This window comes from Euwallacea fornicatus, chromosome 6 (genome assembly GCF_040115645.1).
Source record: "Euwallacea fornicatus isolate EFF26 chromosome 6, ASM4011564v1, whole genome shotgun sequence".
NCBI classification, from domain to species: domain Eukaryota; kingdom Metazoa; phylum Arthropoda; class Insecta; order Coleoptera; family Curculionidae; genus Euwallacea; species Euwallacea fornicatus.
In genome coordinates, this window is record NC_089546.1 from 1,654,782 (window position 1) to 1,682,457 (window position 27,676).

The window sequence follows — 27,676 nt, forward strand, 5'->3', positions numbered from 1 at the left end:
TTTTCCAAAACTTTCTTTTCTGAAAGTCTCTTTCAAATTTGTCACAAAATTGGGTTCTCTACTGCCACTGTTTCCTATAACATCAAAACGAGAATTTTAAAATTTTTTTTCTAACACTAAAATTCACTGCTTCGGTTAGTTAGAATTTTCTAAAATTCCATTTTTTTTAGGTTGTGTTAAATATACAGGATGTTTCAAAATAAATCTGTCAACTGACTATCACCAAAATAAAAAATAAAGTTTATCATAACACGGATTTTCGCTTGCTGTCTGAAATACCGGGTGATAAAAAAAATAATTTTTTTAGCTTTGTCCTAATAAGTTAGTTCCAGCATCAAATACTTTTTGATCCCGAACGTTCGGGAGCATAAAATAGATGTAGAGAGACTTTTTAAGAAGAAAAATGTTTTTAATTTTATCTGTGGCGATCCCATTGATATAATCCTTTTTTAAACGAAAAATAAGTTACTCCACGGGTTTTAAAATAATAAAAATAATTTAAAAAAAATTTTTTGAATACTTAAAATATATGTGAAAAAGATTCTTTGAATAATTTTTATAACGTTAACCGTTTTCACTGAAAAATATAAAACCTAAGAATCTGCAACGAAAAACTAGCATAATTTATTCGGTTAACACAATAAAAATTACACCAGGAATTTTCCAAATAGTGTGAGATAATATGCGAAAAAGAGCCAAGGGATGCATTCCCGTAGGTGTAGGTTCTTTCCAACATCTTATTTAATTATTCTTTTATAAGTAGCATAATGTACCTAATTTAGTCTTGCAGTTTTAATGTTAGTTTGCAAATAATTTTTTTTCATTCAAAATGATTAACGTTATGGAAAATATTCAACGGACCTTTTTACAAAAATATGAAACATTCAGAAATTTATTATTAGTTTTTTTTTATCCAGTGGCGTGTCATATTTTTCGTATAAAATATTTAGGCTCACATCCATGGGGGTGCCACTGTTGAAATGAAAAGTGTTGTTTTACTTTTAACAGGTGTGTCCCTAAACCTATTTTACGTTTCCAAATGTTCGTAGAAATGTTTAACGTCGGAACGGAGTTATTAAGAAAAAAATTAAAAGATAATAATTTTTTATCACCATGTGTTTCAAACAGGAAGAGAAAATCGACTCATGTTCGTATAAACTTTATTTCTTATTTTGGTCATAGCAACCTACAGTAAGAAATTCGCAGACTTACTCTGAAACACCCACTATATGAAAATGACCTCTCCGACAAAAAGAATGATATAATAAAATCAATTGATTATTTTTGGCGCAAATATTCCAGAAGTAGCTTTTGACACTTTGAATCCGAAACAAACGCACTCAAAGTAACCTGGATCCTATCATAAAAATCCTCGCCAGACTTCACAATAGACCGTAATGAAATGGATACCTGATTATCATGTTAAGAAAAAATAGAGTATGTTTACCTTGCGAACCTGAGTTCCATTGCTAGACATTTGAAATTCACTGAAAATAGTTTATTATTAAAAATACGGACGATGACATATTTAACTTTTTATGGATAATTTATGATTGATTCAGGATTAATAGATATAAATTATATGTCAAATAATAACGTTCTTTGTGCCGGCTAGTTGAAATGTGAATTCCTACATATATGGCAGGCAGGTCATGTGTGAGATCCATCCTCAGGGCCTTTCTGTTCTCTTGATACTTATGTGGAGTTCATTTCCAATAAATTCACGCATGAGTGCACAAACACATCCCTAATCAATCCTCCTTTCATTATTTAGATCACAATCTCAGATTTCCACATATCTCCTGATATTATTATTATTATAATCAATACCAGATAGCAACAAAGCAAGATGCGACGGCTAGATGTTTAATAAAAATTTAACAGTTTGATTAGAAAATGAGAGAAAGTATATTGTGGAAGTAAATTTCCTCATTAGCAGATTTTTTAATAGAAATCACCCATACAGTTATTAAGGGGGTGGTGAGAGGTAAGTAAGATGGCGGAATTGGGAGTTTTAGAGGACCGTGCAGGGGGATAGATAGAGGCTCTGACGTTGCCTGTCGAAAGTGCCACTCTTGATCTTTAGCTATTAGGGGTGCAGAAGTTTATAGGGATACTGTATGATATGGGCCTAAGAGAGTGTGTTCCTGTTAAATCACATCATTTATATATTAGACAGCATACATCGTTTTATAAAAGCACATGAGTAGAGGACGTAACTTGTTGATGTTGCCTCAATCCTTCCCTCAACCTAGCCCCTAACTCTTCATCAACCTTCTCAAACATATTAGAAATAGCCCTTTCAGCGATAACAGGATTCGTTTGTCTCAGCCAGCTTAATAAATTCTCAATAGTCCTCTGCCTCTCGTCCTCTTTAATAACCTGTAAAAAACAATTTAGCCTAAATAGCCTCATAAGCATACCGACTTAACCCTGGTCCACAAAAGTCGAGCTTGAGAGTAGTTGTCCACTAAACCATAATCAGTCCTTTCAACCAAGCCAGTAAGAGGAATCTTTGGGGCTAAAGCCCTGGCCCTTTTGTCATTTTTAGGACCGTTGAAGCTATTGGGGAAGTAATTGGGCCCCCCTCCTTGGCTTACCAGGGTGGATTGCCCGTCTCTGTTGTAGGTGTGAATCTGAGGGAAAGCGTAAACGCAATAGTCCAAGGTATTTTGGCTAACACTTCCCACTTATTTCCAACATTCCACAACAAAACATTCCGAAGAAAATAGACTAAGTTAAGTGACGTTTTAATGGCCTGGAAGATTAACTGCAACTTCGCTCAGTTATTACTTCACACTATTTAGAAAATAATGGAACGTATTTATGAGCTTCTTTTGAAAATAACTTTAATGCGTTTCTACCAATAAATCTGACAAATTACTTTTGGAAAATGGATTTTACCTGAAAGGGAGAATTCACAGGGAGCTGATCACTGTTGATTCCCAATCTGTATCGCTGAGTATCTCCATAGTTGAATATTCTACCTTGGAGCATTCTATCAGGAGAATAATGGATTCCTACGAGAATATGAATAATTTGAATGAGTGACCATCTATTTACAGGAAAACGTGAAATAATCCACCTGATTCATTGCCGGTTTTTGCCAGGGTGATGAGTAAAGCGTTTTAACGACGAACATGTTTCAATATATTTATTAAGAGTGACAATGTACCGGTCCGAAAATACTCTATGTCGAAATAATTTTATAGACGTTTTCAACATAGTGGGCGTTATTGTAAATAGTAAACACATCGTATATTTTTACACGTCCTTTACCTAAAAAATGTATTTTTAACTCCCTGATCAACTGGTCGATTTAATGATGTACGTCAACTGCCAAGTAAAATTTTTAATTAAACTGGGGTTAAATTTATCACACATTTTAACAAATTTGAAGAATACTAGGTCATCCAGGAGAATTTAGTTAGAATATTAGAAGATAAACCAGGCTGAAACGAAAAAGATAAATTGCTGAAGCGAGTAGAATGGATGAGACGTGCTGGAATTGGGTTGGGAAAAACCGTTTCAAGTACAGAAAGTTTCAACATTTCCGGTGTTGAAAGGGATCTTTCGGAGTAACAAAGGACATAGATGTTATTGGAATCTCACGGTTGTTTTAGTTTAGGAAAATTTTCCAAAAATCGTGATAAAGAAAAGTTTCTTGATTTTTATTATGTTTCTGAATTTTTCTAGCGTATAAAAATACATGCAGAGTGTTAAAACACATACAACTCATGGACGTTCCACGCTTTCTTTAACTGAGATGAAATCAAACAATTTCGAGAAAAAACGAACGATTGAATACCATAAAAAGCTGTTTTTATATTTAATTTGTATCTAAGTTAAAACTTCTTCCCCACGGCTCATCATTGCTATGTGGTAAAATTTGACAGTGTATTGTTTGAACAGCAACATTCCGTATAAGCATCAATAGTACCGTATAAACATATTTTTGGGAATTACGAGATGAAAAACTTGATGTAGTATTTAATTTATAGCTCAAGATATGCAGGATAAAATAATCACAGTGACAAAAATAAAATCAAGAACTGAAAACAAATAAAAGCAACAATACAACTAATTTCTTTATTTTTGATATTATTGTAGAACAAAAGTTTAGACTGGAACCCTCTTTCATGTTAGGAGTAGAAGTTAAAATTATCCTTGTCCATCCCCGCATGATCCGTCCCCCCGCATATAATATAAGCTCCTTTATTTTAAATGGAACTCCCGATTTTTTAGCATCTTTGCAGCCTTTGTTAAATTTTAAGATCAATTTATATAAGGTGCCTTATGTTTAAAATATACCTTTCTCGAGTTATTCCAGAAAATTTGAAAATTTTAGCAACTGCCAGGTCCCACAGAAATCGATGTTGCGCCGTGGTCACTGCGAACTTCAAAATTGGCCTTTGGGAGCTTAGAGAGGACTTAATAAGCTACGTTTTGGTTTATTTCAATATGAACAAGTTTTCCACAGTACACGAAACACGCTACCGAATTTGTATGATTTCAATAACTCGTGTAGTTCAAATGGAATGTCTAAATTTTCTTGATGATATTGTGTTCAGAATTTAAAAATCCAAGTGTAGTCCTATTGAAAAACGAGATTTTTGAATTCCGTAGACGATGTCGTCGATAAAATTGGGACACGTCATTTGAAATAAATAAGTTATTGACATTTGAAATCATACAAATTCGGAGGAGTATTTTGAGTGTGGAGAAAGACTTTTTCTTAAAATCGAATACGCCAAAATGTAGCTTATTAAGCCCTCTCTCAGTTAAAAACTTGCAACGGTCATGGCACAATACCATCTTCCGTCGAACCTTGCAGCTGTTAAAATATTAAAATTTTCCGGAACTCTACTCCTAAAATGAAGGAGGATTCCTATTTGAACCTTTTTCGTAATGTTAAAAATAAAGAAATTAGTTAGGGGGGAGAATTGTTAAAGGGACGCCGTACATTTTTTGATAGCCGACAACTTTTCAGTGCAAAATAACCATTTAAATTTAGAGACTTGAAACTGTGCGGCCAAAAAGAGTAAAAAATAAGAATTCGAAAATATTCAGTTGAGTGCTTCGGCTTATTCATCAAGAACTCTCATAAGCCATCAGGTCTGGCATAGTGCTCCGTAAAGATTAACTCATTCTCTAATTTATTGCGTAGGGTATAATGATAGGATTACGTATGTGATGAAGGTAGTATACACCTTTCATTGACCCAGGTATATCGATTAATGGAGCTTTTCTGTTGTATATTACGCCCCAACCTAAACACGTTTATGTCCCGCCGTGGTAAGAAGCAATATCAATATCAAAGACTGGTTCTGGTCTATTCGGACGCTTTAATTCTCTCCAAACTCTCAGTTGGTTATAGTTACCAACTAAGCTAAACTGGGATTAATTTCTAAAGAGTACCTTTCTCCAATCTGCGAAATGCCAATTTTGATTAACTCTTGCCCACTGCAAATTGGGTTAACGAAGGAACTCATAAAGGTCTTTGACATCGCAATTCTGATTGAAACACAATTATCCGTTCTTTGGAACTGAAACTTTAGTGCTGGTGGTGACTGACATATTTACGGGCTAATTGAGTAATATATTGATTTTCTCTAATCTTGATATCACGAGAACAACTACTTGTCAGTGCCGTACTATTTTTTTCCATTAAATTGCCGCACGAACGCCACAGGTGCAGGTGAAAATGTTTTGCCTTCTCCAGAACATACACAATTATCCTGCCATAGCCAATTCTTAATTTCATGTTTTTATCCAAAACCGCTTTTAAAACATTAAAAATATATCTTGAAGAATATGAAATTAAATACTTTGTATCTGGAAAAGGATGCGTTTTCGGAATTAACTATAGTCGATCTAAATATTTGTTTTTATGAGCTCTATATCCCCTGAAAATTTGTCGGTATGTTTATGAAACATCCTGTAGATTAATTTTATGCTTGCAATAACGTGAGTAATGTAAGACTTTTGAAAATAAATGAATATGTTATAAAGAAAATATAGAAAACTGAGGGGGGGGATGAAACTCTGTAGGTTCTACAATACTCTCACTATATTATCTGACTTACCAGGAATAATATGTGACACATCAAAGGCAATTTGCTCAATTTCTGCAAAGTAGTTGGTAGGATTTTTGTTCAAAATAAATCTCCCAACTGGAATAAGGGGGTAGTCTCCGTGAAGCCACACCTTGGAGTTATCGAAAGGATCGTAAGGGCTTTTGGATGCCTGTTCTGGGGTCATAATCTGTAATACAAAGCACAACTCTGAATAATATGCGTAATTATTTTTTGCAAAATATTAGAAACTATCTATAAACTTGACCCCCTCACTTCTCCTGTTTCAGAAGCGAGTGAAAAAATTTCGAATTTTCAACAAAAAATCTTACCAAGGACGGACGTAAAATTGACATAATAACATACAGTATGCCCCCGGATGGACTTGCTATGAGGAAAAAGTTCCTTATTTTTCATTTTTGCGAGAAAAATGTATTCTCCGTGAAAGTTTTTGCTTGTTTCGCAAAGGGTAGATCAGTTCTCACCGTTTCAACTTTCCTTTTCGTCAGGAAGAAATATCGAAAAATATGTCGATTTAGTTGAAAATTTTTCTAAGTCCCAAAAATTTATCGCGTTTTCATGACAACCGTCATCAAAATTTAAATTAAATGATAATGTTGTCGAAAGAGTAACAAATTTACCTGATCACAGTGCTACAGCAAAGACAATAGAGCAATTTGTCCAATTATTCAGGAATTTAATCAAAAGTTTCTGTATATTTCCATCTTAAAATGTGATGCACAAAAATTGATTAAGAAATTCTTAACTATTTACTTTGTATTAGATGTAAAGGAAACTAAAAGTGCTCCAGATGAGGATAACGCTGCGACTCTTATTGTTATCAATTCAATTAAAAATAATCCCAAACTTTTTTTACGGCGAAGATGACTTCAATTAGGAATAAATATAACGCAAATTCTAAAAAAATTTAAATAATTGAAAATTCATTAAAGCCAGGAGATCGAACAAAACGTTTAGATGTTGTCTTGCGGATGGGCGTTAAAACCGTGAAGAACCAATACTTTTATCGAAACATTGTGTTCTCCTATGAAACCACTTGCTCGATACATGGTGCTGTTTCATTTCCATATGAAAGGTACTGATACCACCACAGTCATTTTCGACAAATGGACCAACTTTTCAATATTTCTCGGTGACGGAAGAAAAAAAAATGAAACGATGAGAACTGATTCGATCATTTTGGAACAATCAATAACTTTCATGAAGAATATATTTTTCTGATAAAATAAAAAATAATAAACTTTCTTTTCTTGGCAATCTCATCCGGACACATACTGGAGAAAAACAATATTTTAGGCAACATGAGGATTAAGTAGAACAAGAAAATAAATTAAAGACATTTTTATTTTAAATTGAGAGACTTCGTCAAAGGCTTTCTTATTTTCGCTGATTTTTTTCCCTTAGAAATAGTTTAAAAATCTAAAATAATGTAGAGTTGTACTATAGATTATTTAGTAAAACCTGCTTACAATTTTAGATTACATTCGAACTAGAAAATAATGTTCACAGTGTCAATGCAGGCCTACAAAAATCTCTCATCACCCTCTTTCGAATAACTACTTTGATGTCAAAAATCATTCATTCTTCACCTTTGTAAACGAACGATTAAGGTGTGTGTGTGTGTGTCAAAATCGGTACAATAAAGATCTACCAAAAGTGTTCCCGAGTTTCGTTTCGCGAAGCTCCATTAAAAATGTATACCTTTTTTTTCAAAAACTAATCAATACGTTTTAAATCGCAATACACCATTGAATGTAGTTTTGAAAGACCTTTAATTTAAGGTGTTACTTGACCCATATTTAAATAAAAAAAAAACGGGCCATTTTACGCTTTCATTGACATAAGCAACGTTTAAAAAAATAAACAAACGTTAAAATATAATATTTTTCGCCCTATTTAAAGTTTCTTTTAAATTTTTAAAATATAATAATTTGTTAATTTATTAAAAAGTTAACAGGGAGGAGGACAGGAGGTACAATTTAAACCCACACGCTAAAAGCATAGAAGCCTCGAACATTATTAAATTTCCACTTTAGCTGAATTGTCTTTTCTCATATCTGAATATAAATGCCTCACCTGAATATAAAATGACCAAGAAGGAAACTCCCCATTATGAATCGCATTGTATAGGTCCCTAACATAAAAATCTCCATCTACTCCGGCCAATCTATCTGCTTCAGCCTGAGTGAGATTTTCTATACCTGAAATAATAATAATTTTTAAGGAATGTTTCAGAACATTTCATTAATCGCTACACCTTGATTGCATTTATAATGAAACTTGCAGTAATAAAATGCCCCTTGTGAATTGATAAACGAGTACGTATTGGCTCCGTATCCATGCATTTTCCTGTAGCTTGCAGGAATGCCTCTATCAGTAAACAACTGCAAAGTTTGATGTGTGCTTTCAGTTCTCAGGGACACGAAGTCCCAGAAAGCGTCGTAATCGGGCCTGATGTTGGTTACTGGGTTTCTTTTAGATAACAATATTAAATTAAAACTGAATTTCCGAAGAAGGAAGGTACCTTTTTAAAGCATGCATAAACATTGGAAAATTAATGGCATCGTTGACGAAGAAAATTGGGCTATTATTGCCCACCAAATCCCAAATTCCATCCTCTGTGTAGAACTTCATTGCGAATCCTCTAAGGTCTCTATAAGTATCTGGATAACCACGTTCTCCAGCAACTTCAGAAAACCTATCAAAACATCTCCTTGTACTATTTACCCTGATTGAATTTAAATCCCACCTTATTGCAATTGGGGTCTTCTTTCCCACTTCAGAAAAGATGGTTGCAGCAGTGTATTCAGTAATATCGTGAGTGACTTCAAAATATCCGAATGCCCCTGCTCCTTTGGCATGAACAACTCTTTCGGGAATCCGTTCCCTGCTAAAATGAGTTAGTTCGTCGATGAGGACTGTGTCTTGAAGCAGAAAAGGTCCATTGTAGCCCACGGTCAGGCTAGCCTCGTGACGATCCACTGGGTTGCCACCATCAGTAGTCATGCTGTCGTCACTGTTCTGAAAAATGGAAAATATTACATGAAAGATTTTTTAATAAGTCCCTTATGATAAACTTAAGTTAAAAAAAATTTAATTGGTTCGAATTGGAAGGATTCACCAAAATTTGAAAGGAATAGAAATTTACACATTTCTTCTAAAAACATTTTAAATTTATTAAAAGTTCAAATTCGAGTTCAAATCTCCATAAATATAACTAATTTTGAAAGGAATCTAAAATACACAACGAAACTCAAAATCCAAAAGTAAACTAGTCAATTTTATATTAACATACAACCAAGAAAAACTGCATATTTCCGATTCTTCGCTTTAGCATTTCCCAAGACTTAAAATATGAGTTTTTAAGTCAAATTCTTGAAAAAAAATGTACGTGTAATCGGGGTATTCTAGAAAATGAACATTGAATTTTAGAAAACGGGAGATTCACACCAAACCTCACTCTAAAAACAAATTGGAAGCTTTTTGAATACATATTTGAACCCACTGGATTTTTACATAACAAAGCCATACTTACAACGTAAGCTCCGAATTTTTTCATCCTAAAAATTTCCAGAGGTATTTAAAATAATCTTACAGAACCTAAGAAACAATAATTTGAAAGGAACAAAGCTTCAAAATGTTCATGGTATTGTCCCAAAATGCTGTCTTCATACGGGTAGAGATATGCTAAATGCGGCGTTGCCATTTCTTTGGTTTATACAGACATTCTGGATATTATTATTTTTGTTCACCTTTGATATATGCAAAATTAATTGGTTTGATAATATAGTAGAAAATAATAACAACTAAACGTAACTTAATTTATTTATTATTACGTGACAGATTTCTTGCACTACGTGGCAACGCCTATATAACCTTGGCCTTGAAGGATTTGGGCAGAATTAACATAAAGTTTTTTAAAAATTGCCAATATCGATGTTTGCACATTCATATAAAGTTGCTCAAACACGTGCAAGAGGGGCAAATCGGAAAATGTGCATTTTGAGTTAAGTTCATAACTTAGTCTTAGGCTTATACAAGGTGTTTGGCAGATAATGTAGGATACTATATAGAGAATTTGAGGAGGTTATTCTGAATTGATTTAACCAAATATACCAATATATTAAATTTTACAATTTCCCTGATAATTAAATTTTTAATACTTTTTAATTTGACCGTGCTTTTCTATAATTCTTGAAGTGCAGAAGAACACAAGCCCCGTTATCATGAAAATGTATTAAACTTTTTTATTATGTACCAATGGATTGTTTAAATTGTTGAAGTCGCAAAATCTAAAAAGGCTTTGTTACTTACTTAAAACTTTATGTACATGATTTTTCTAGTTTGTAGTATAGTAAAGAGTCAAATTCAAACATGGATTTGATTTCAACGTTTAGATCTATGTTTATTCACATTTCTTAAAACCTTCCTTAAGCAACGATCCTTCAGTTCCGATGCAAACTTTCTTCAGAAATATTTGAAAAGTTAGAGCAATTAATCTAAAAAGTTTTAAGTATCCACCAAGCGCATTCGCCAAAACTTAAACTTTCCACGTATTAGCTTAAGATAGATTTCTAGTTATTCAAAGTTCTTAAGTTTTTATAATTTTTAATACCGTCTGCATATTCGCAATAAATAATACTTAATACTACAAAATAATAATTAATTTTCCATCGTAAAGAAAGGAAGTATTCAGAGATTTGTTAGTAGATTTTGAAAAAACAAAAAAATAACACACACACAAATAATGGTAAATAAATTATTAATAATTTATTTATTATGTTCAAAATGAGAACCATCGTTTTAAAAACATCTACTTCCTCCATTCTTCATTGGCTTTATAATACCGAGTGACATTTCATGATTAAGGTGTTGAGAAGTGTTAAGGGTGTTCCTTCGATAAATGAAACACGACAAAGACAATTTGTTTTATGTAAAAATGGACTGTATTAACTTTGCGCTTATCTCAAAAGAATGTAAGAATCTTGGTCTAAGTAAAGAAGAGGGAGAATGCTTATTGGGCGGGTTACGCGATATGATTCGGATCACATCCCGACACCGACGCAGCTTTCACCCGACAAGACAAAAGGAAGAGCAGAGAAGAGAGCGAAAATTGCTCCGATTATCCCTTAAATACTAACCCCGAAGAATGCCAACCAGGGGCGCACCACCACTAAGAACCATTATAAGCTATGGCTACACCGAATCCCATTACTCGTGGCCATCTGGAAAATATCTATACTAGTCGCTTTTCTGGGAATATTGCGGGTCCAACAAATTGACCATCAAAGCAATAGTCCCTATAGAGAAAGCTTCCTTTGACTAGTAGCAGATTCCCCAACCAAAGCGTACCCTTAGCTTTGGCCTGATGGGCCATGTGGTCTGGCACCCAGATGGTATTCTCCGAATAAGTATCGCAGTACATAGGCGTAACTTAAGGGAATAAATGACAATATACAATAAACCTAACATCAACAACAATAAAAATAAATAGAAACAAAAACCAATAACTTAGAGTCCCTAACAAGAAGCTTGATTAATTTTGGCGATTAAATGGTCTCTATTTTGAATCTCTTGTTCATATACCAGAGATATGTGAATATGCAGACGGTATTAAAAATTCTAAAAACCCAAGAACTTCAAATATCTAAAAATCTATCTTAAGCTAATACGTGGAAAGTTTAAGTTTTGGCGAATGCGCTTGGTGGATACTTAAAACTTTTTAGATTAATTGCTCTAACTTTTCAAATATTTCTTAAGAAAGTTTGCATCGGAACTGAAGGATCGTTGCCTAAGGAAGGTTTTAAGAAATGTGAATAAACATAGATCCAAGCGTTGAAATAAAATCCACGTTTGAATTTGACTCTTTACTGTACTACAAACTAGAAAAATAATGTGCATGAAGTTTTAAGTAAGTAACAAAGCCTTTTTAGACTTTGTGACTTCAACGATCAATTTCTTTTCGGAACCTAAAGAAGCGCTTTAGCGTTTTTCCGTGGCTCAAACATCGCATTTCAGTGTGATGGAATAAATCGGCAAACCCAGGTTCAATAAGCTTAAAACAACTGTTTATAATTAAGTCCAGCTTTTCTTATAAAATTTACTGAAAAAACAAAAATAGACCTCATATAATGCCTGTTGATGTGTGATACAATGTAAATTTATCTGTTCCGCAAAATATTTTGATTTAAATAAACCGTTAATTCCACCATTTAAATAAGTGTCAGAACCGATCATATTTTTCGCATCGTTGGTATTTACACAGATAAGTCATATTGAATTTAATTCTAGTTTTTCCATTGTTTCTAATAGACTTAAAAATAGATTTCCTCCAGTTGTAATATCCTTGAGGTTTTCGATGCCGCTAATTTTTTAGTAACTGCCAAGCTGTGAATTTATCCCATAAACAAATATTACTAACTAAGCGCTGTGACGTATCTTTTTTCTCATCCAGTGCTAGGCATAAGTAAGGACATTAACTATCTTTTTCTTTAAAATTAAAATAGAGATGTAATACCAAATCGTCAATTCAACGTCAATTGTATTGAAAAATAAACTTACGACAGAAAATGTAGGTACTGGACTAGAATATAATTTTAATGTGGTTAATAGGCATTTTTTAACAAATTGGCCATTTACAAGCGGTTTACCTTATTCAGCAATCATTGTTGCAATATGATAATTGACTTTTACCAAGATTTAATTTTGGTTTCTGTTTTTTTTACGTTTTGTTGGCTTGACGAAAAATTTCTGATGTCTTTCATAGTTTTTCCACGTGATTCTCCTTGGAACTTTTCATATTTTTCATCGTTTTTACTCACATAATATCGTTTCAAATGGTATTCTTTGAAAAGTTACACAGTTTCGTTGCAAGTGAAACACAAACATTTGTTTTTACAGTGAATGAAAAAATATTACATTGTCCATTTTTCATTAAAAACTTGACATTCTTTGTCGACCCTTCTCTTCTTTATTAACATTTTTAAATAGATAAAAATAAGGAATAAAGAAATTTTATACAGGTTGAGTCGGGAGGATCGTGCCAAACTTCAGGAGCGTGTTGTACATGAAAAATAAATGTAAAAAACCTCAAATGTTGTTATCCGATTTTCGTTTGTTTACAAGTTATAGCGTAAATAAAAATTTTTAACTAGGATTGTATTTACCATAAACGTACCTGGACGTTGGATTGGGCGTGGTGGCCCTATTAGTTGGCCTCCAAGGTCTCCAGACCTCACACCACTAGACTATTGTTTGTGGGGTTGGTTTAAAACTGAAGTGTACAGAATAAAAGTGGACACTCAAGATGTACTAATTCAACGCATTAGAAATGCTGCAGCTGCTATTAAAGAAAGACATGAAACAATCAGGAGCGCAACGAATGCTCTTCATAGACGAAGCCGAAAATGTTTAGAAGTTAATGGCAATATTTTTGAACATTTACTATGATATCCAAACGTTAATTTATGGAATTTCTTATGAAATTTATAATTTTTTTTAATTTTATGTTTTAATTTTATTTACGCTTTAACTTGTAAACAAACGAAAATCGGATAACAACATTTGAGTTTTTTTACATTTATTTTTCATGTACAACACGCTCCTGAAGTTTGGCACGATCCTCCCGACTCACCCTGTATATAATATATAAAAGACAATAACGAAGCATATATGTATGTATATCCTTAAGGGGCGAGTTAACTATTTCAATGCGCTGATACTGATTACTTGAACAGTAATTTAGTGAATCCCCTAGTTTTGTAGTTTCTGGGAACTGCTAATAATAGTATCAAATTTTACAATTTGATAAAATATAAATACATGAGTTTAAAACTTCCTAAAGTCCGTTTATTAATAGGTATTTCGATTAATAATGTCGATTATTTTGCAAAATTTAAACGTTTATTTCTATACCAAATTCAATTATGTTAATAATCAAAATATTAGCCATCGTGAGAAATGACTTTTTCCCATCTTTTCGTCAAAAGAATTTTTTGCTTTTTGAGGCCAATCAGTTATCAAGCCAAATTTTTATTTCTTCGTAAGGGTGGAATTTTTTTTTTGAATGTGCTTGTTGCATTGATCGGAATCAACGGTAGTTCGAAGGGGTTAAATCCGGGGAGTGTGGCGGGTGGAGTAGGGCGTCCCATTTAACGTTTTCCACATATTTTTTTGCCGATTTTTCAACACGAGATCGAGCTTATGCTATAACTCTATCGTGTCTTTGGGCATATTCTGGTCTTTTTTCTTTCAATGCTCGTTTGATTTTATCAATTGTTTGCGGTATCGATCGCCAGTAATCGTTTCACCAGGTTTCAGCAATTCGCAAAACGCAACTCCCCTATTATCCCACCAAATACACAGTGAGACCTTCTTTCCATGGACATTGCGTACTGGTTGTGATAGTAATGGTTGGCCTTGATCTACCCATGATATTTTACATTTTGGGTTGTCAAAATAAATGCATTTTCCATCACCCGTGATAGATCGATGTGAAAAACCCTTTCGTTTCTTCCTGGTAAGCAAAAGTTTACAAATTATATTTCGAATTTCAATTTCTCGTTCTTTTAATTTACACGGCACCCATTTTCCTTCCTTCTGAACTTTTCTCGAGGCATGTCGACATTTGGAAATGGTGAATTGAGCGCCATTCCAGATTGCTGCTAATTGTTTCAACATTTGAGTGGGATTTTCGTTCAATGATTCTTGGAAATCTGCATCATCAAATTACTTAGGCGGTCTTGGTCGCTCCTTGTCTTTTATATCAAAATCACCACTTTTAAAACGGTTAAATCATCGTTCACAATTTTTTTGGGACAGACCATGGCCACCATACGCTTCAACTCACAATCGATAACTTACGGTAGCAGTTTTTTTTCAACTAAAAGAAGGTTATTGAACCTCCCCGCAAAACGTCTTTCCTGGCACGAAAGTCGCCATATTCAAAACTATGAAAACTATGTTTATTGCACAGTGGTAATTAATGGTGCACCGGTTTTGAATGCAGGATGTTTAGCTTTCACGACGTTATCGATGTCGTTACTTTATATTAACAAATTAATCATTAACATAATCTCTTAGTAAAATCGACATTTTTAACCGAAACACCTTGTATAAAAGCAGAGTGATATTACAAATAAGAATTAATTGTTGCTAACCAGCAAATATACTTTTGTCTTTGGTTGTTACAACGCGATTCACACGCCAAATTACCCCATTTTCGGGCCACCCAGATGGGGCGTTGACGCGTTTTTCCTGGAAATTTGAATATTAAATTGTCGAAATTTTGAACGTAGAATTTGATTTTTATACATTTCTTGTTTTTCGGTTTGTAATTGTTTTACGTTAAAATCTCTTCTTTTATAAAACTTAATTTGCAAAATTACGCTCAAACGCTTAAATAGCCGGTATAAACAATTCTTTATGTTTTAATTCAATATTTTAAACAAAAGCGAGGTAACAACGGTCCTCTGTTTCCTTTAAGTGTTGTGCGAAAGGTCAGTTTACACTATATTATTAAAATTTAAACGTTAATTCAAGAAACTGAATAAAAAAAAATTTCCAGCGTGTAGCTGCAGTACTTAACTTGAGACCTTCTCCTATTGTAGAAATTTCCAAAACAATCAAATCTAGCGACCCACTCAGATTACAAAAAAATGTAGTACTAGAAAGTCATTTATGACCCAAGTTTATACTGGCCAAATTCGTAATACTCTTTATGACTTCTATAAAAACCATAAATTTAAGAAACTTATTATCTGTTGTGTCTCTGGAAACCTCCTTACTCAATTTCCAATGACGTCACTAATTTTTCAATTGTGGGCTTATGCAGGATGTACCGTTTAAATTTGAATATTGAAATATCTCGAATACTGGGCATCCTATAAGGAAATATTTGGTATCAAGGTTTGATCACTATGAGGGGAAAATGTATTGGTGCTAAAGTCGATTCTCTTCCACCCTTCAAGAGGGCGGGAAGGAAGTTAACTAAAATCTCATTTTTTGCCTATTCAGGTAAAACAGCGAAAAATAAGAGAAAATTTTCCAAAACATTTTTTTAAATTAAGTTTAAAGAAGTCTTCACATCTATAAAGTGGGTCTTTTGTATTATTGTCACGAGCGTTTATAATTCGCAGTCATATCATGATGTGTTGTTGGAATTTCTTTATATGCCTGATCTTTGAGATATTGCCGCAAAAAGAAATCCGGCGAAGTAAGATCTGGAGATGTAGCAGGCCAATTCACCGAACTAAATCTGCCGATCTGCCGACCGATAAAATTACGATTAAGAACTTTCCGTGCCACCGCAGGATAATAAGCTGAACAACCGTCATGTAGAAATCACATGTTCTGGTACACTTATAAGTTTAAGTCCTGGAGTAATATAGGTAGTTCATTTTCCAAAATATTCCGGTGCATTTCACCATAGAAGTTGCCGTGAATTATGTGGGAACCGATAAGTTTACTGCCAATGATTCCATATCATGCGTTCATAGTCTAAGGACGCTGGTGCTAAACTTGTCGAAGCCATTGTGAATTTTCAATACTCCAGTAGCGCGTATTATGCCTATTAACTTTACCATCAGTTGTAAACGATGACTCGTCAGGGAATAATACGCCACAGAAAAAATTGAAATTTCGTTCTGAATGTCCAGATGTCGACTCATGAAAGTCTAAATAATTTTGAAAATTTCCCTCTTGGAGCTCTTGGTGTAATGAGATATAATGAAGATGAAACTTGTGTATTCTCAGCATTTTCTACACACTCATATGATAAGTTCCTGTCAACCCTGATATTTCTGTTGTGCTCACTTGGAGAGTAAATGCCACAGTACCTGGGACTGAAATTTGATTGTTTTCTCCACACACAGTAGCTGGGCGAGTTCTTTTCTTCTGTTTTAAAGTTCCTCCATTAAAAAAGCTTTTAATCACACGACAGAAAGAAGTCTGGGATTGTGATCTTTCAGGAAAATACTAACCGTAAAGTTTGTCAGCATTACCTAAATGCCTACCAGCTACCAAAATCATTTCGATTTTCTTTGCTACAGTGAAATGCTCCATTGTGAAACAATATTAACAACAGAATGTTTAAAACAGAAGTTTAATTTGTTTATGTTATTGTTCATTTGTCACATTTTATCACCGTAGATTTTTTTCTTCTTATAGGACATTTTTTAAAGTGGAAGATGCCATTTTAGATTTGAATTAAATTTCTTTAATTACAGTGTTTTCTAGCATGAATCGAAAAATATGTTTCAAAAAATGTTTTCTTATTTTTAGCCGTATTATCCGAGTCTGTAAAAAATAAAGGTTGCCACTTACAATTAAAAAGTTAACCTCCACCCCGTTTACACGAGGGGTGGAGGGCAATCAACTTTAGCACTAATACATTTCCCCTCAAAGTAATCAAAGCTTGATACAAAACATTTTTTATAGGATGCCTAGAATTCGAGACATTTCACTATTCTAAGTTAAATGTCATACATTGTAGACGCTTTTATACAGGGTGGTCCGTTTAAAACAGACCCCCTGAAATATCTTAAATGGAATTTTTTTCTTCGAACAACTAGACACGTCAACTTTACTTTTAAGGTGGACATTTTTAGATAATAAATTCGTAGGTGTAGAGTCATCCTTCAGAACAGGATGGCAACCCCTTCAAGAATCTTAACTGGCAGGGGGGAACAAGTAGCACATCAAATCAAAGGTATTTCAATTCTCTTTACTACTATGCTGAACTTTTTTTACTTCGCCTATAAATTGTAAAAACCCCGTTTAAAACATCGGTAATATAAATTTAAAAAAATGACTAAAACTTAATAATAATCAATTCACCAATACTACAAAAAATGATGTATACCACCGAATTGTTGAGATAAGGTGATGGGTTTTTTTACCATAGAACAGGCAGTTTGGTGACGATTTTACACTGATCAGAATTGCAAGTATTTTTAATGGAAGGCATTCCGATAAGAATAGAAGCCATCCCTATGTGATGAATTTAATATCTAAATTCATAGAGGCTGGATCCGTTGCTAACAAAAAACATGAAAGGCAACACACCGTTATCAACGAGGCTACACAGATTACAATTTTGGGACACATTGAACTGGATCATATAAATCAAGAAGAGTTTATTTCAAGCACCCGAGTATTGAGAGGATCTTGCAAAGGCATAATTTCCATCCCTATAAGATGCATTTCATTCATGAGCTTAATGAAAATGATTTAGATCGCCGTATGCAATATTGTGAGGTGATGAGTAAAAGCGTTTTGATCAATCCCAATTTTTTATACTCTACATGCTTTTTTGACGAATGCAATATTTTTTCTAAATGGTTTTGTTAAGAGACATAATTGCAGATATTGGAGTGATGTGAATTCTAGAATTATGAGATAACAGCATTCACAGTATCCAGAAAAATTGAATGTATAGACTTTGATGTTGGAAAATTGTATTTTTGGACCTTTTTTTCTACTTAATAACCTTATTGGAAAATCTTACCTCAATTTGCTTCAAGATTTCATCTACTCTCATATTGTGAATATCCTTGAAAACAAGGATTAAATCCCAAAGAATGATGTATTTTTGCTACAGGATGGCGCTCCGCCACATTATACAGTTCATGTACGTAATTTTTTGAATCAGTATTTTCCCGGGCACTGGATTAGTAGAAGAGGTTTCATCGAATGGCCCTCAGGATCGCCTGATTTAACATCATTAGACTTCTTCTCAGGTCTAATGGTAGGGTCATTTGAAAACTGTAGTTTATAAAACGAAACTTATCTTTTTTGAACATCTGCGCTACTAATAGCATGTGGTGAAATAACTCCCGAAACGCTACAAAATGTTCAGGAAGAAGTGAAACAAAGACTTTATTATTGGATGGAAGTAACTAGGTCGCAATTTAAATACATAATTAAATAAAACATTTTTTTATTTTATTTTCCCAACATATTTTGCTGATATTTTAAAACTGATTTTTAATATAATTAAAAGTGGAGCAAAAAAATGTCAACATAACATAATAAAGAGAATTGAAATACCTTTGATTCGATATGCCACTTAACCTCCTGTACAATTTAAGATTTTTTTAAGGAGTTGTCCTCCCGTTTAGGAGGATGATTCTACACCGACGAATTTATGATATAAAAATTTCCCCCTTAAAAGTAAAATTGACGTGTATTGGAGTTTTCCGAATAAAAAAAATTCATTCAAAGTATTTCAGGTGGACTGGTTTAAATGGGTCACTCTGTATCGCATTAATATTTAATATAGGGAGAATTTTTTATTTTTTCTGCATGGCCAAGAGTCTAGCGTTGAATTTAGGCTACAAACTATTTGGTGTCCCTTATTTTAATGCATAAAATAATCTTACTATTCAGTACTTACCTCATGCTTTTTTGAGAACTCCAGCAATACCTTTGATGCAGCATCTCTGTTATCGTAAGCCACAACTGAATGCGACATGTCTACAATTTTTAGAAATATGCGCTACAGCTTCAACAACTTCTTTCTTGTACTGTCGGCAAAATTCACTAAAAACCATATTTATATAAACCAAATTTTGTATTATGGATAATCTTCACCACAAGCAAACAACTGAACGCAAAGTGTCCTAGTTTTGGTTTGTTGTAATTCCAATGCAACACAACACAATTCGGTTTAACCTAAATAACTCTACTGATTTATTAAAAAGTTAACTTAATCAAACTTGATATTAAACGTAAATTAATTGGAATTTTATTATATTATCTTCACAAAGTTTATATTAACGAAACAAATTCCATATTCGAAGAATCAAACACTTACAAGGTGTTTCACCCAAAGGGACCGTTCAAACTGCCTCGTTAGGATAACGAGAAACTTTACTTATATTCCTAGTTTGAATCCCTCTGAAAAAAATTTAATTTAAATCAAAGAAATTAAAAAATTGCTTTTTTAACGAGATACTCGTGACTGTAGAAACTATCTACCATTTTTTTTTATTTAGAAAATTCTCCCTCAATCTTCACCAGTTCAAAATCGAAAAAAAATTCTATAAAGTTAGTTTTGGTAAGATTCGGGTTACTCAAAAAAGAGTAATTGCTTAAAGCTAATTCAGTAGGACACTTGAAAAAAAAGAAATATTCTGCTCAAAAACAAAAACTTTCCAACTTAGTTCAGATATTCAAGGTTACAGAAACTTTCTCCTGTTGAAACTAGAAATTTTTGTTTTCAAATCAATTAAGGCATTATTCACTGATATAGCATATTTCACTTGTATATCAAGTCATTCCTGCAAGGTCACTTCTTGTTACTCAAAAAGTACATAACATTGTCTCGCTTCACGTTCAACAAAAGTATTTATAAGTTCTTTGAAAGCGTTCCTTAAAGTGAGTTCAGGTTACTAGGGATACAAACGCCCCATCCAGAGAAAAATTCAGAAAATTTTCCTCAAGGGTATTTTTAAAAATATTTCATGTTTCATGTCATGTCTAAAGTGAACCTTATAGGCCTTTACTTTTGCTTTTCTTGGCAAGAGACGGAAACTTCCTTAATAGTGTATTCAATAACACACTCTGTATATCAATTCAATTTTGCAATAGTTTAGTCCCTCTGATAAACCTTTTTTTTATATTTATCTGTAACAAAAAGGATAATTGAAACGGCGGGAATTGATTCAATCGTTCTGGAACAAGGCAAACCTTTTATGAAGAATATATTTTCCTCGTAAAATGAAAAATAATAAATTTTCTGTTCTTGGCAAGCCCGTCCGACGATATATTCAATATCATGAATAAATCATATGTGAGCTTTGATTTACAATTTAGGACTAAATATCATTTTTCTTTCGTTCATTTAATTTTCTGCTTAGTTTTGTGCCTATTTGTGCTAAATTTTATTCTTTATCTATCTGTAACAGTCAGCTACAATCAATGGAATACCTGAAAAATTAATTTATTAATTACTCCGTATTCATCGTACTTCTGCGCAAAATGCAAAAGGAAATAAAATTAAAACTATTTCTCACAAAAAATAAATATTTTATTGAATTAAAAAACGTGTTCGCTTGTTCCTATTAATGAAGCAATTTAATTATGTTCAACATTGTGCACAGTTAAATTTCCACTAAAAGGAAACTAATTTGCTCCTTTGGGAAATATTGTCCTCAAAGGCTAATTTAAGCGGTGAAACTGACTTGATTACTGTAATCACCATTACTCCCAGTGAACTGCAGAGTAAGACAGTAAAATAAACGGTATAAATGAACATTTTATTGAAAATTCAGAAATCAACGTTGAATTCTTCTTCAAGCTGTAAAGCTTCTCTCAATCTATTTCCCAAGGATTTATCCACAGGATCAAACATAGTCTCAATTGCTCTTTTCTGAATCGTTTTCGTTGCGCGTTGCAACCATTCAACCAAATTATCCACCAACCTTTGCCTTTCATCCTCCTTAAGAACGTTTTGATACAGAAGTCGAGCTTGAGTGTAATTGTCATCATTTCCGTTATCAATTCTAAAATTGAAAGATTTTTATAATCATAACAAACTAAGGCCTGAAAAGCTGACCTAGTAGTTTTCCCGTGCAACGGCATTGTTGTTGATAGAGCTTTAGCTCTATGATTATCTTCGGGTCCTCCAAAGCTATTGGGATGGTAATTGGGAGCCCCTCCTTGACTATTAACTGTACCATATCCATCCCTGTTGTAATTGTGGATGTGATAAGGAGCATTAACTGGTAATTGAGAATAATTGGGCCCTAGACGATATTGATGAGTATCCCTATAGGCAAACATCCTCCCTTGCAGCATTCGATCAGGAGAAATTTCAACCCCTAAAACCATTTCTTATTCCTAGTAATATCTCATAACTTTGCCTTATTACCCGGTATTAAATTGGCAACGTCCATAGCAATCTGTTCGATTTCAGCATAATAATTTCCCGGAATTTTATTCAAAACAATACGCCCTACAGGGATTAGAGGGTACTCTGAGTGTAACCAAACTTTGGTTAAATCAAAAGGGTCATATGGGGATTTGGAAGCTTGTTCAGGAGTCATTATTTGGATGTAAAAATCCCAGGAAGGGTGATCACCTATGGAAATTGCGTTATAGAGATCCCGTGTATGATAATCTGGATCTGAGCCTGCTAATTGTTGAGCTTCCTTTGATGGGATATTCTGAATTCCTTTTTTTTGAAAAAGTTTGTTTGAATTTTCTCATTATAACTTCAATTAATTCTTACCTTGCTTAGAAATGAAATGAAACTTGACCCAATTAAAAACTCCCTCTTTGTTGACAAAGCTATAGGTATGGGAACCGTACCCATTCATGGTTCTATAAGACCTGGGGATTCCTCTATCGGAAAATGTAATTATGGTTTGATGGGTAGTTTCAGGCCGCAATGAACAAAAATCCCAGAACATGTCGTAATCTGGTCTGATGTTGGTAACTGGATTTCTGACGATTTTATTAGTAATTTAAATCTTTCGTTTTAATCTACTCACCGCTTCATGACATGAATAAAACTAGAAAATAAAGCGGCATCTCTGATAAAAAATATCGGAGTATTGTTGCCCACAATGTCCCATATTCCATCTTCAGTATAGAATTTAATGGCGAAGCCCCTAACGTCTCTTACAGTGTCTGCGTAACCCCTCTCACCAGCCACAGTAGAAAATCTTTGTTTAAATGAATAATTAATTTGAAGAAGGGAGAAACATAAGAATCAGTGGCACTGAGCTTAGGTTGAAAACAAACTTTTTGGAAACATTTCCGCCTACGTCATTGTATTTTAAACCATTCTAAAAACATTTTTTTCATGTTATCTATTAAAATATATAGAAAAATAAAATCACTTACAAAATTGCGCGTTAAATTTTATTTGGAAACTGGAAACTGCAGCTTTTTTGTTAGTTTTTTCAGGAAACTCATAAGAATCAATAGTGTACTGTGACAAGTGAAGCAATCTTATTTTGAAACGTTTAGAATAATTTAAGTTTGCACATACATTTTTTTTTACCGTACTCTCAAAACGAATCTTTCTACGCCCTTGTGCTTTACTCCAACGAAGAAATCATAGTTTTCTCTATTTTTTTCAATAATCTCGTACTAATCAGAGCAGTATCGCGACAGATAAATAAAAAGTGCATTTAAAATATTATAAAGTCAAATATTTTCATAAGGAAAGTTAGGAAAACTGAGAAACTATTGAAATACAAACCTCTACGCCAAAATGTTTTAAATAAATTAAAACATTCATTTTTGTTAAAACACTCATAAGAATTAGTAGCGTTTTCTACGTAGGACAGAATGGGGAAGGAGACTTATGTGAAAATACATTGAATAATTTAGATTCGCATATGATTCATTTGGATATGTTGCATTATCAAAACAGTTTCTTCTACATCACTGTACTTTAATATGGTGAAAAAAATCCTTATTTCTTTAGAATTCGACGAATCTCTAGGAAGTAATTATACTAGTAGGCTAACCAATGAGATCACGTAAGGTACAGACAGGCAAAAACTGAATGTTTAAAATATTTTGAAGGCGAATATTTTGACAGGAAGAGGTATGAGAAATAATAAACTATTAAAATTGGATTTCATACATTAACGCATAATAAGCCGCAAAACTTGATGAATATTCAAGATGATTTTCAAGGTGAAAAACCTACCTCATGCCTATTGGTGTCTTTTTTCCTAGCTCAGAAAATGGTTTCGCAGCAGTGAATTTAGAAATATTATGAGTCACTTCAAAATAACCAAAAGCTCCAGCTCCTTTGGCATGAACAACCCTTTCTGGGTTTCTCTCCTTCGTAAAGTGGCTCAAATCATCCAACAGCATCACATCTTGCAGCAAAGTAGGCCCATGGTAACCCACCGTCAAACTCGCCTCTTTACAGCCTATTGGGTTGCCAGTATTGGTGGTTATAGATTTTTCTTCGCCCTATATAGCAGCTCAAAGATGTTGGAAAAAATATGCAAATAGCTTTTGACCTTACCTCATGTTTTTTAGCATAATTCACCAACTGGTCCGCTACAGGGTCTCGAACAAAATTCTTGTTTGAAGGCATTTTATGGTTTAAATGCTAGTGGCTCACTAAACTTGACCTGGTTAAAGGGGACTTAAATATGAGGACATTATTAAACTACTAAGACCGCACTTCCAGATTTTATTATCTGATACTTGCACAAAAATAAGCGGCGATATTATTGTCTGGAAGGTCAATGCCACATTATCAAAACCGCAAAAAGGAATATTGCCCAAAAAGTATATAGGGTGTCAATTTAATAGTGCCTCGTACTCCTATGGCTCTATTTGTGATTCCCCAAAATAATCAATTATGGAAATATACATATAGAATGTAAATTCACATATATGAATTTTAAAATTAGTAACCACCCTACAGTGTGTCTTCAAAAAGGCGCGGCATCTACAGTGCAATTTTTTTAAATCAGATCATCTGCGTTTTTTCCACATGATAGTATCCTACTTTCAACCTGGGTTAGTTCCTAGATTTTTCCACTGTAGAATGCAGTGATTTGCCTCTGAAAAGATTAATATCGCAATTAGCTTAAGTTAAATTGTGATGAATTTAGGATAAATTCTCATGTAAGATCACCTAAATAGGCACGAAAGCTCATTCAGCCAAAAATGCATATAGGGTGCTGCTAACAATTACAACTTTAACTTTTACCTTTTCAACTTGAATTTCTTCGATTTTTTTAAATAGGAGTGTGTGTTCTATGACGCAAGAGGAAAGAAAATGAAGTTTTCATTAGTTAGATGCAAAATAATATCGTGTTTATTTTAAACGTTAATGAAATGATTAATGATTTCAGCAAAACCTGCATTCATGGCTACATATGCTTGAGTGTCTAGCATACGTTGCGATTGTTTCGATGGTGTTTGTTTAGAGATTTGACAGCTCATTTGCCTCCTCATTAACTTCTCTTATGTTAATAATACTGAAAAAGTGATGTCCAGTTCATTTTCTTCTAATAAGATTCTCTCGTTTTCACTTTTCTTTTCATAATTAACATTTCCTGTCCGTTCAAAACTTTAAACTTTCTAGGCTCCTTACATCAAGATGTCCTCTATTAGGATTAGGATAAACCTGAGATACTAGAAAACAATTCTCATCACATGAATCAATTACAAATATAATACTAATTAGTTAATGTTGAGTATACTTCATTCTGACTGCCAGTTTTAAAGTAAATGAATTTTGAAGAGATATAAAACAATAAATTAGCAGTCAATCCTCAAAACAAACAACACTGAAACCATAGCAACGCATGCTAAACACTAAGGTACGTAGCCATGAATGCAAGTTTTCCTGAAATAATTAATTATTCATTATACCGAGTGGTCCATTTAACCTGACAAATCGGGATATCTCGAAAATTACGCATCAGATTGAAAAAAGTTTCAAATGAAAGTATTTTGTCTCGAATGGATCCACGATATAACACTAACCATGACTTCCCAACTCTTTCACTTGGGGTTGGGGCGGGGGTAACTTTGAAATCTCAAATAGCAATCCTCATTTTTTATTGCAGATTTGAATGTTACGATAAAAATTACTTGGAGTTTGTCTGAAACTTTTTTTTCAATTCGCCACAGATGGCGCTGTAATCGGAAAAATTTGTTTTATTCTGATTCTGAAAGAAAGCATCGTGTCTTTCATATTTTTAATGAAAACTTGTTGGTTTTTTTGGGTACCTCCGATAGTTTAAAAAAATAAAACCGTCTGTGACAAAAAGTAAATTTCATATCGTTTACAAAGACAGTGAAAGAAATTGTAAATTTTTTATTGATGATATTTTTATACGAGGTGGACCTATTCATTGGCCAGCACGATCGCCTGATCTTACCCCACTCGACTTTTTTTTATGGGGTTATCTCAAAGAAAAAGTGTATTCAAGAGTACCCACAACGCCCGAAAACATGATGGAAAGAATTAGAGATACTTGTTTTTCTGTCATTCCCGAAGTGTTAGTGTCTACTCAACAAGCTTTACAGATGCGCTTAAGAAAATGTATTGATGAAGGTGGTGGATATTTTGAACATTTGCTTCGTCATTACTTTAATGTTCTAATAGTTGTGTTTAATGGAATGAAAATTCAATGTGGATCTAAGTTTATTTAGAAATTTAATAATAAATAATGTTTTTTTTTGTTACAGACGGTTTTATTTCTTTAAACTATCGGAGGTACCCAAAAAAACCAACAAGTTTCCATCAAAAATATGAAAGACACGATGCTTTCTTTCAGAATCAGAATAAAACAAATTTTTCCGATTACAGCGCCATCTGTGGCGAATTGAAAAAAAAGTTTCAGACAAACTCCAAGTAATTTTTATCGTAACATTCAAATCTGCAATAAAAAATGAGGATTGCTATTTGAGATTTCAAAGTTACCCCCGCCCCAACCCCAAGTGAAAGAGTTGGGAAGTCATGGTTAGTGTTATATCGTGGATCCATTCGAGACAAAATACTTTCATTTGAAACTTTTTTCAATCTGATGCGTAATTTTCGAGATATCCCGATTTGTCAGGTTAAATGGACCACCCGGTATATTCAATTAATAATTTTATTAACATTTAAGATAAATATGACATAATTTTTATTCCAAAATGAAAAAAACTAAATTTTCTTTCGTCTTACGTCATCAAAAATACACCATCCTAATTGACAAAATCAAGAAAATTGAAGTTGGAAAGGTTAAAGTTGAAATTGTTATTGTGAATTCCCTGTATTTGTTTTTAACGAAATGAGTATTCGTGCCTATAAGGTTATCTTACATGAGAATCTATTTAAAGGTTACCAAAATTTACCTTAACTGCGATATTAACTTTTTAAAGAGCAATACGAAGATCTAAAATTTCTTTAAAAGCGTCATAGCTTGGAGTCACTGCATCCCAAGGGAAAAAAAGTCTAGGAACTAACACGGGCATAAGAGACGATTCTATCACATGAAAAAATGCAAGTGGTTTAAAAAAAGCTACATATGTATATTTCATGACGCCCCGCTTTTTAAAGACACCCTGTATGGTTGTCACTAGTTTTACAGTATACATCCCTATAAGTGATTTTTCCGTGAAATCGATTAAACAGACACCCCGTATTAATAAAATCAAACTGCTGCACTTGCTGACAAACTTTATCGACAAATAGCTCATTACCGAAAAATTTTTTTAGATCTGTAACAATACAACAAATTTTCTCCTATGCCAGTGAATTTCGATCGATAAAAGAACACACTTAAATGAAAATAAATAAAATAATTATGTAAACATATAACAGAATTATCAATTTGATTCATTAAGAACGTATAGGAAGCGCGCCTCTTGTTGGCACGAAAATCATTTTCTAAACTGCTTTTAACCAAATGAAAATTGGAAACTAACACAGGGCGGTGGACTTACACCCATATTAACTGTAAGTAAGTTCACAAGCCAAAGAAAGAGCTTATAAGTTGGTTTAAATCGACCCTTCTATATTATTATTATACATGCAACAGTCCTAATTTATGCCAAGCTCAGACTTACGTGCGAGTTCGCTAAAGACCATGCTTACAGCCCTTTTA

At 33.3% G+C, this 27,676-nt stretch overlaps 3 protein-coding genes across 4 annotated transcripts in view; 1 reads left to right on the forward strand and 2 right to left on the reverse strand.

Annotated features, from left to right (window-relative positions):
* Nucleotides 1-27,676, forward strand: part of LOC136339594 (xaa-Pro aminopeptidase ApepP-like) — a 66,040-nt gene that overhangs the window by 11,680 nt on the left and 26,684 nt on the right. The gene's annotated exons all lie outside the window — the stretch shown is intronic.
* Nucleotides 1,925-19,616, reverse strand: LOC136339610 (catalase-like). Of its 2 annotated transcripts, XM_066283009.1 has the most exons (10): nucleotides 19,489-19,616; nucleotides 8,845-9,116; nucleotides 8,620-8,793; nucleotides 8,353-8,567; nucleotides 8,172-8,296; nucleotides 6,087-6,264; nucleotides 2,905-3,020; nucleotides 2,433-2,636; nucleotides 2,185-2,382; nucleotides 1,925-2,131 (listed from the first exon to the last, which is right to left on the reverse strand). In XM_066283009.1, exons 1-9 carry the CDS (start codon nucleotides 19,564-19,566, stop codon nucleotides 2,191-2,193), a joined length of 1,554 nt encoding a protein of 517 aa, XP_066139106.1. In that variant the 5' UTR covers nucleotides 19,567-19,616; the 3' UTR covers nucleotides 1,925-2,131; nucleotides 2,185-2,190. The 2 variants fall into 2 exon arrangements, with proteins under 2 accessions (XP_066139106.1, XP_066139105.1); XM_066283008.1 differs by having other exon boundaries at nucleotides 1,925-2,382.
* Nucleotides 21,149-27,670, reverse strand: LOC136339612 (catalase-like). Its single transcript, XM_066283011.1, has 8 exons — nucleotides 27,639-27,670; nucleotides 24,088-24,196; nucleotides 23,761-24,032; nucleotides 22,589-22,762; nucleotides 22,327-22,541; nucleotides 21,967-22,269; nucleotides 21,652-21,916; nucleotides 21,149-21,598 (listed from the first exon to the last, which is right to left on the reverse strand). Exons 2-8 carry the CDS (start codon nucleotides 24,157-24,159, stop codon nucleotides 21,364-21,366), a joined length of 1,536 nt encoding a protein of 511 aa, XP_066139108.1. The 5' UTR covers nucleotides 24,160-24,196; nucleotides 27,639-27,670; the 3' UTR covers nucleotides 21,149-21,363.

What these genes read in the sequence shown, in the direction of transcription:
- LOC136339612 (XM_066283011.1), bottom strand. Translation starts at nt 24,159, where the DNA reads ATGCCTTCAAACAAGAATTTTGTTCGAGACCCTGTAGCGGACCAGTTG. An exon ending in AAGACACCAATAGGCATGAG is followed by an intron (nt 22,763 to 23,760) that starts GTAGGTTTTTCA and finishes ATTTAAACAAAG; the next exon opens with ATTTTCTACTGTGGCTGGTG. An exon ending in TTTATTCATGTCATGAAGCG is followed by an intron (nt 22,542 to 22,588) that starts GTGAGTAGATTA and finishes TAAAATCGTCAG; the next exon opens with AAATCCAGTTACCAACATCA.
- LOC136339610 (XM_066283009.1), bottom strand. Translation starts at nt 19,566, where the DNA reads ATGTCGCATTCAGTTGTGGCTTACGATAACAGAGATGCTGCATCAAAG. An exon ending in AGTTCTCAAAAAAGCATGAG is followed by an intron (nt 9,117 to 19,488) that starts GTAAGTACTGAA and finishes TCCATTTTTCAG; the next exon opens with AACAGTGACGACAGCATGAC. An exon ending in CTCGACTTTTGTGGACCAGG is followed by an intron (nt 2,383 to 2,432) that starts GTTAAGTCGGTA and finishes TGTTTTTTACAG; the next exon opens with GTTATTAAAGAGGACGAGAG.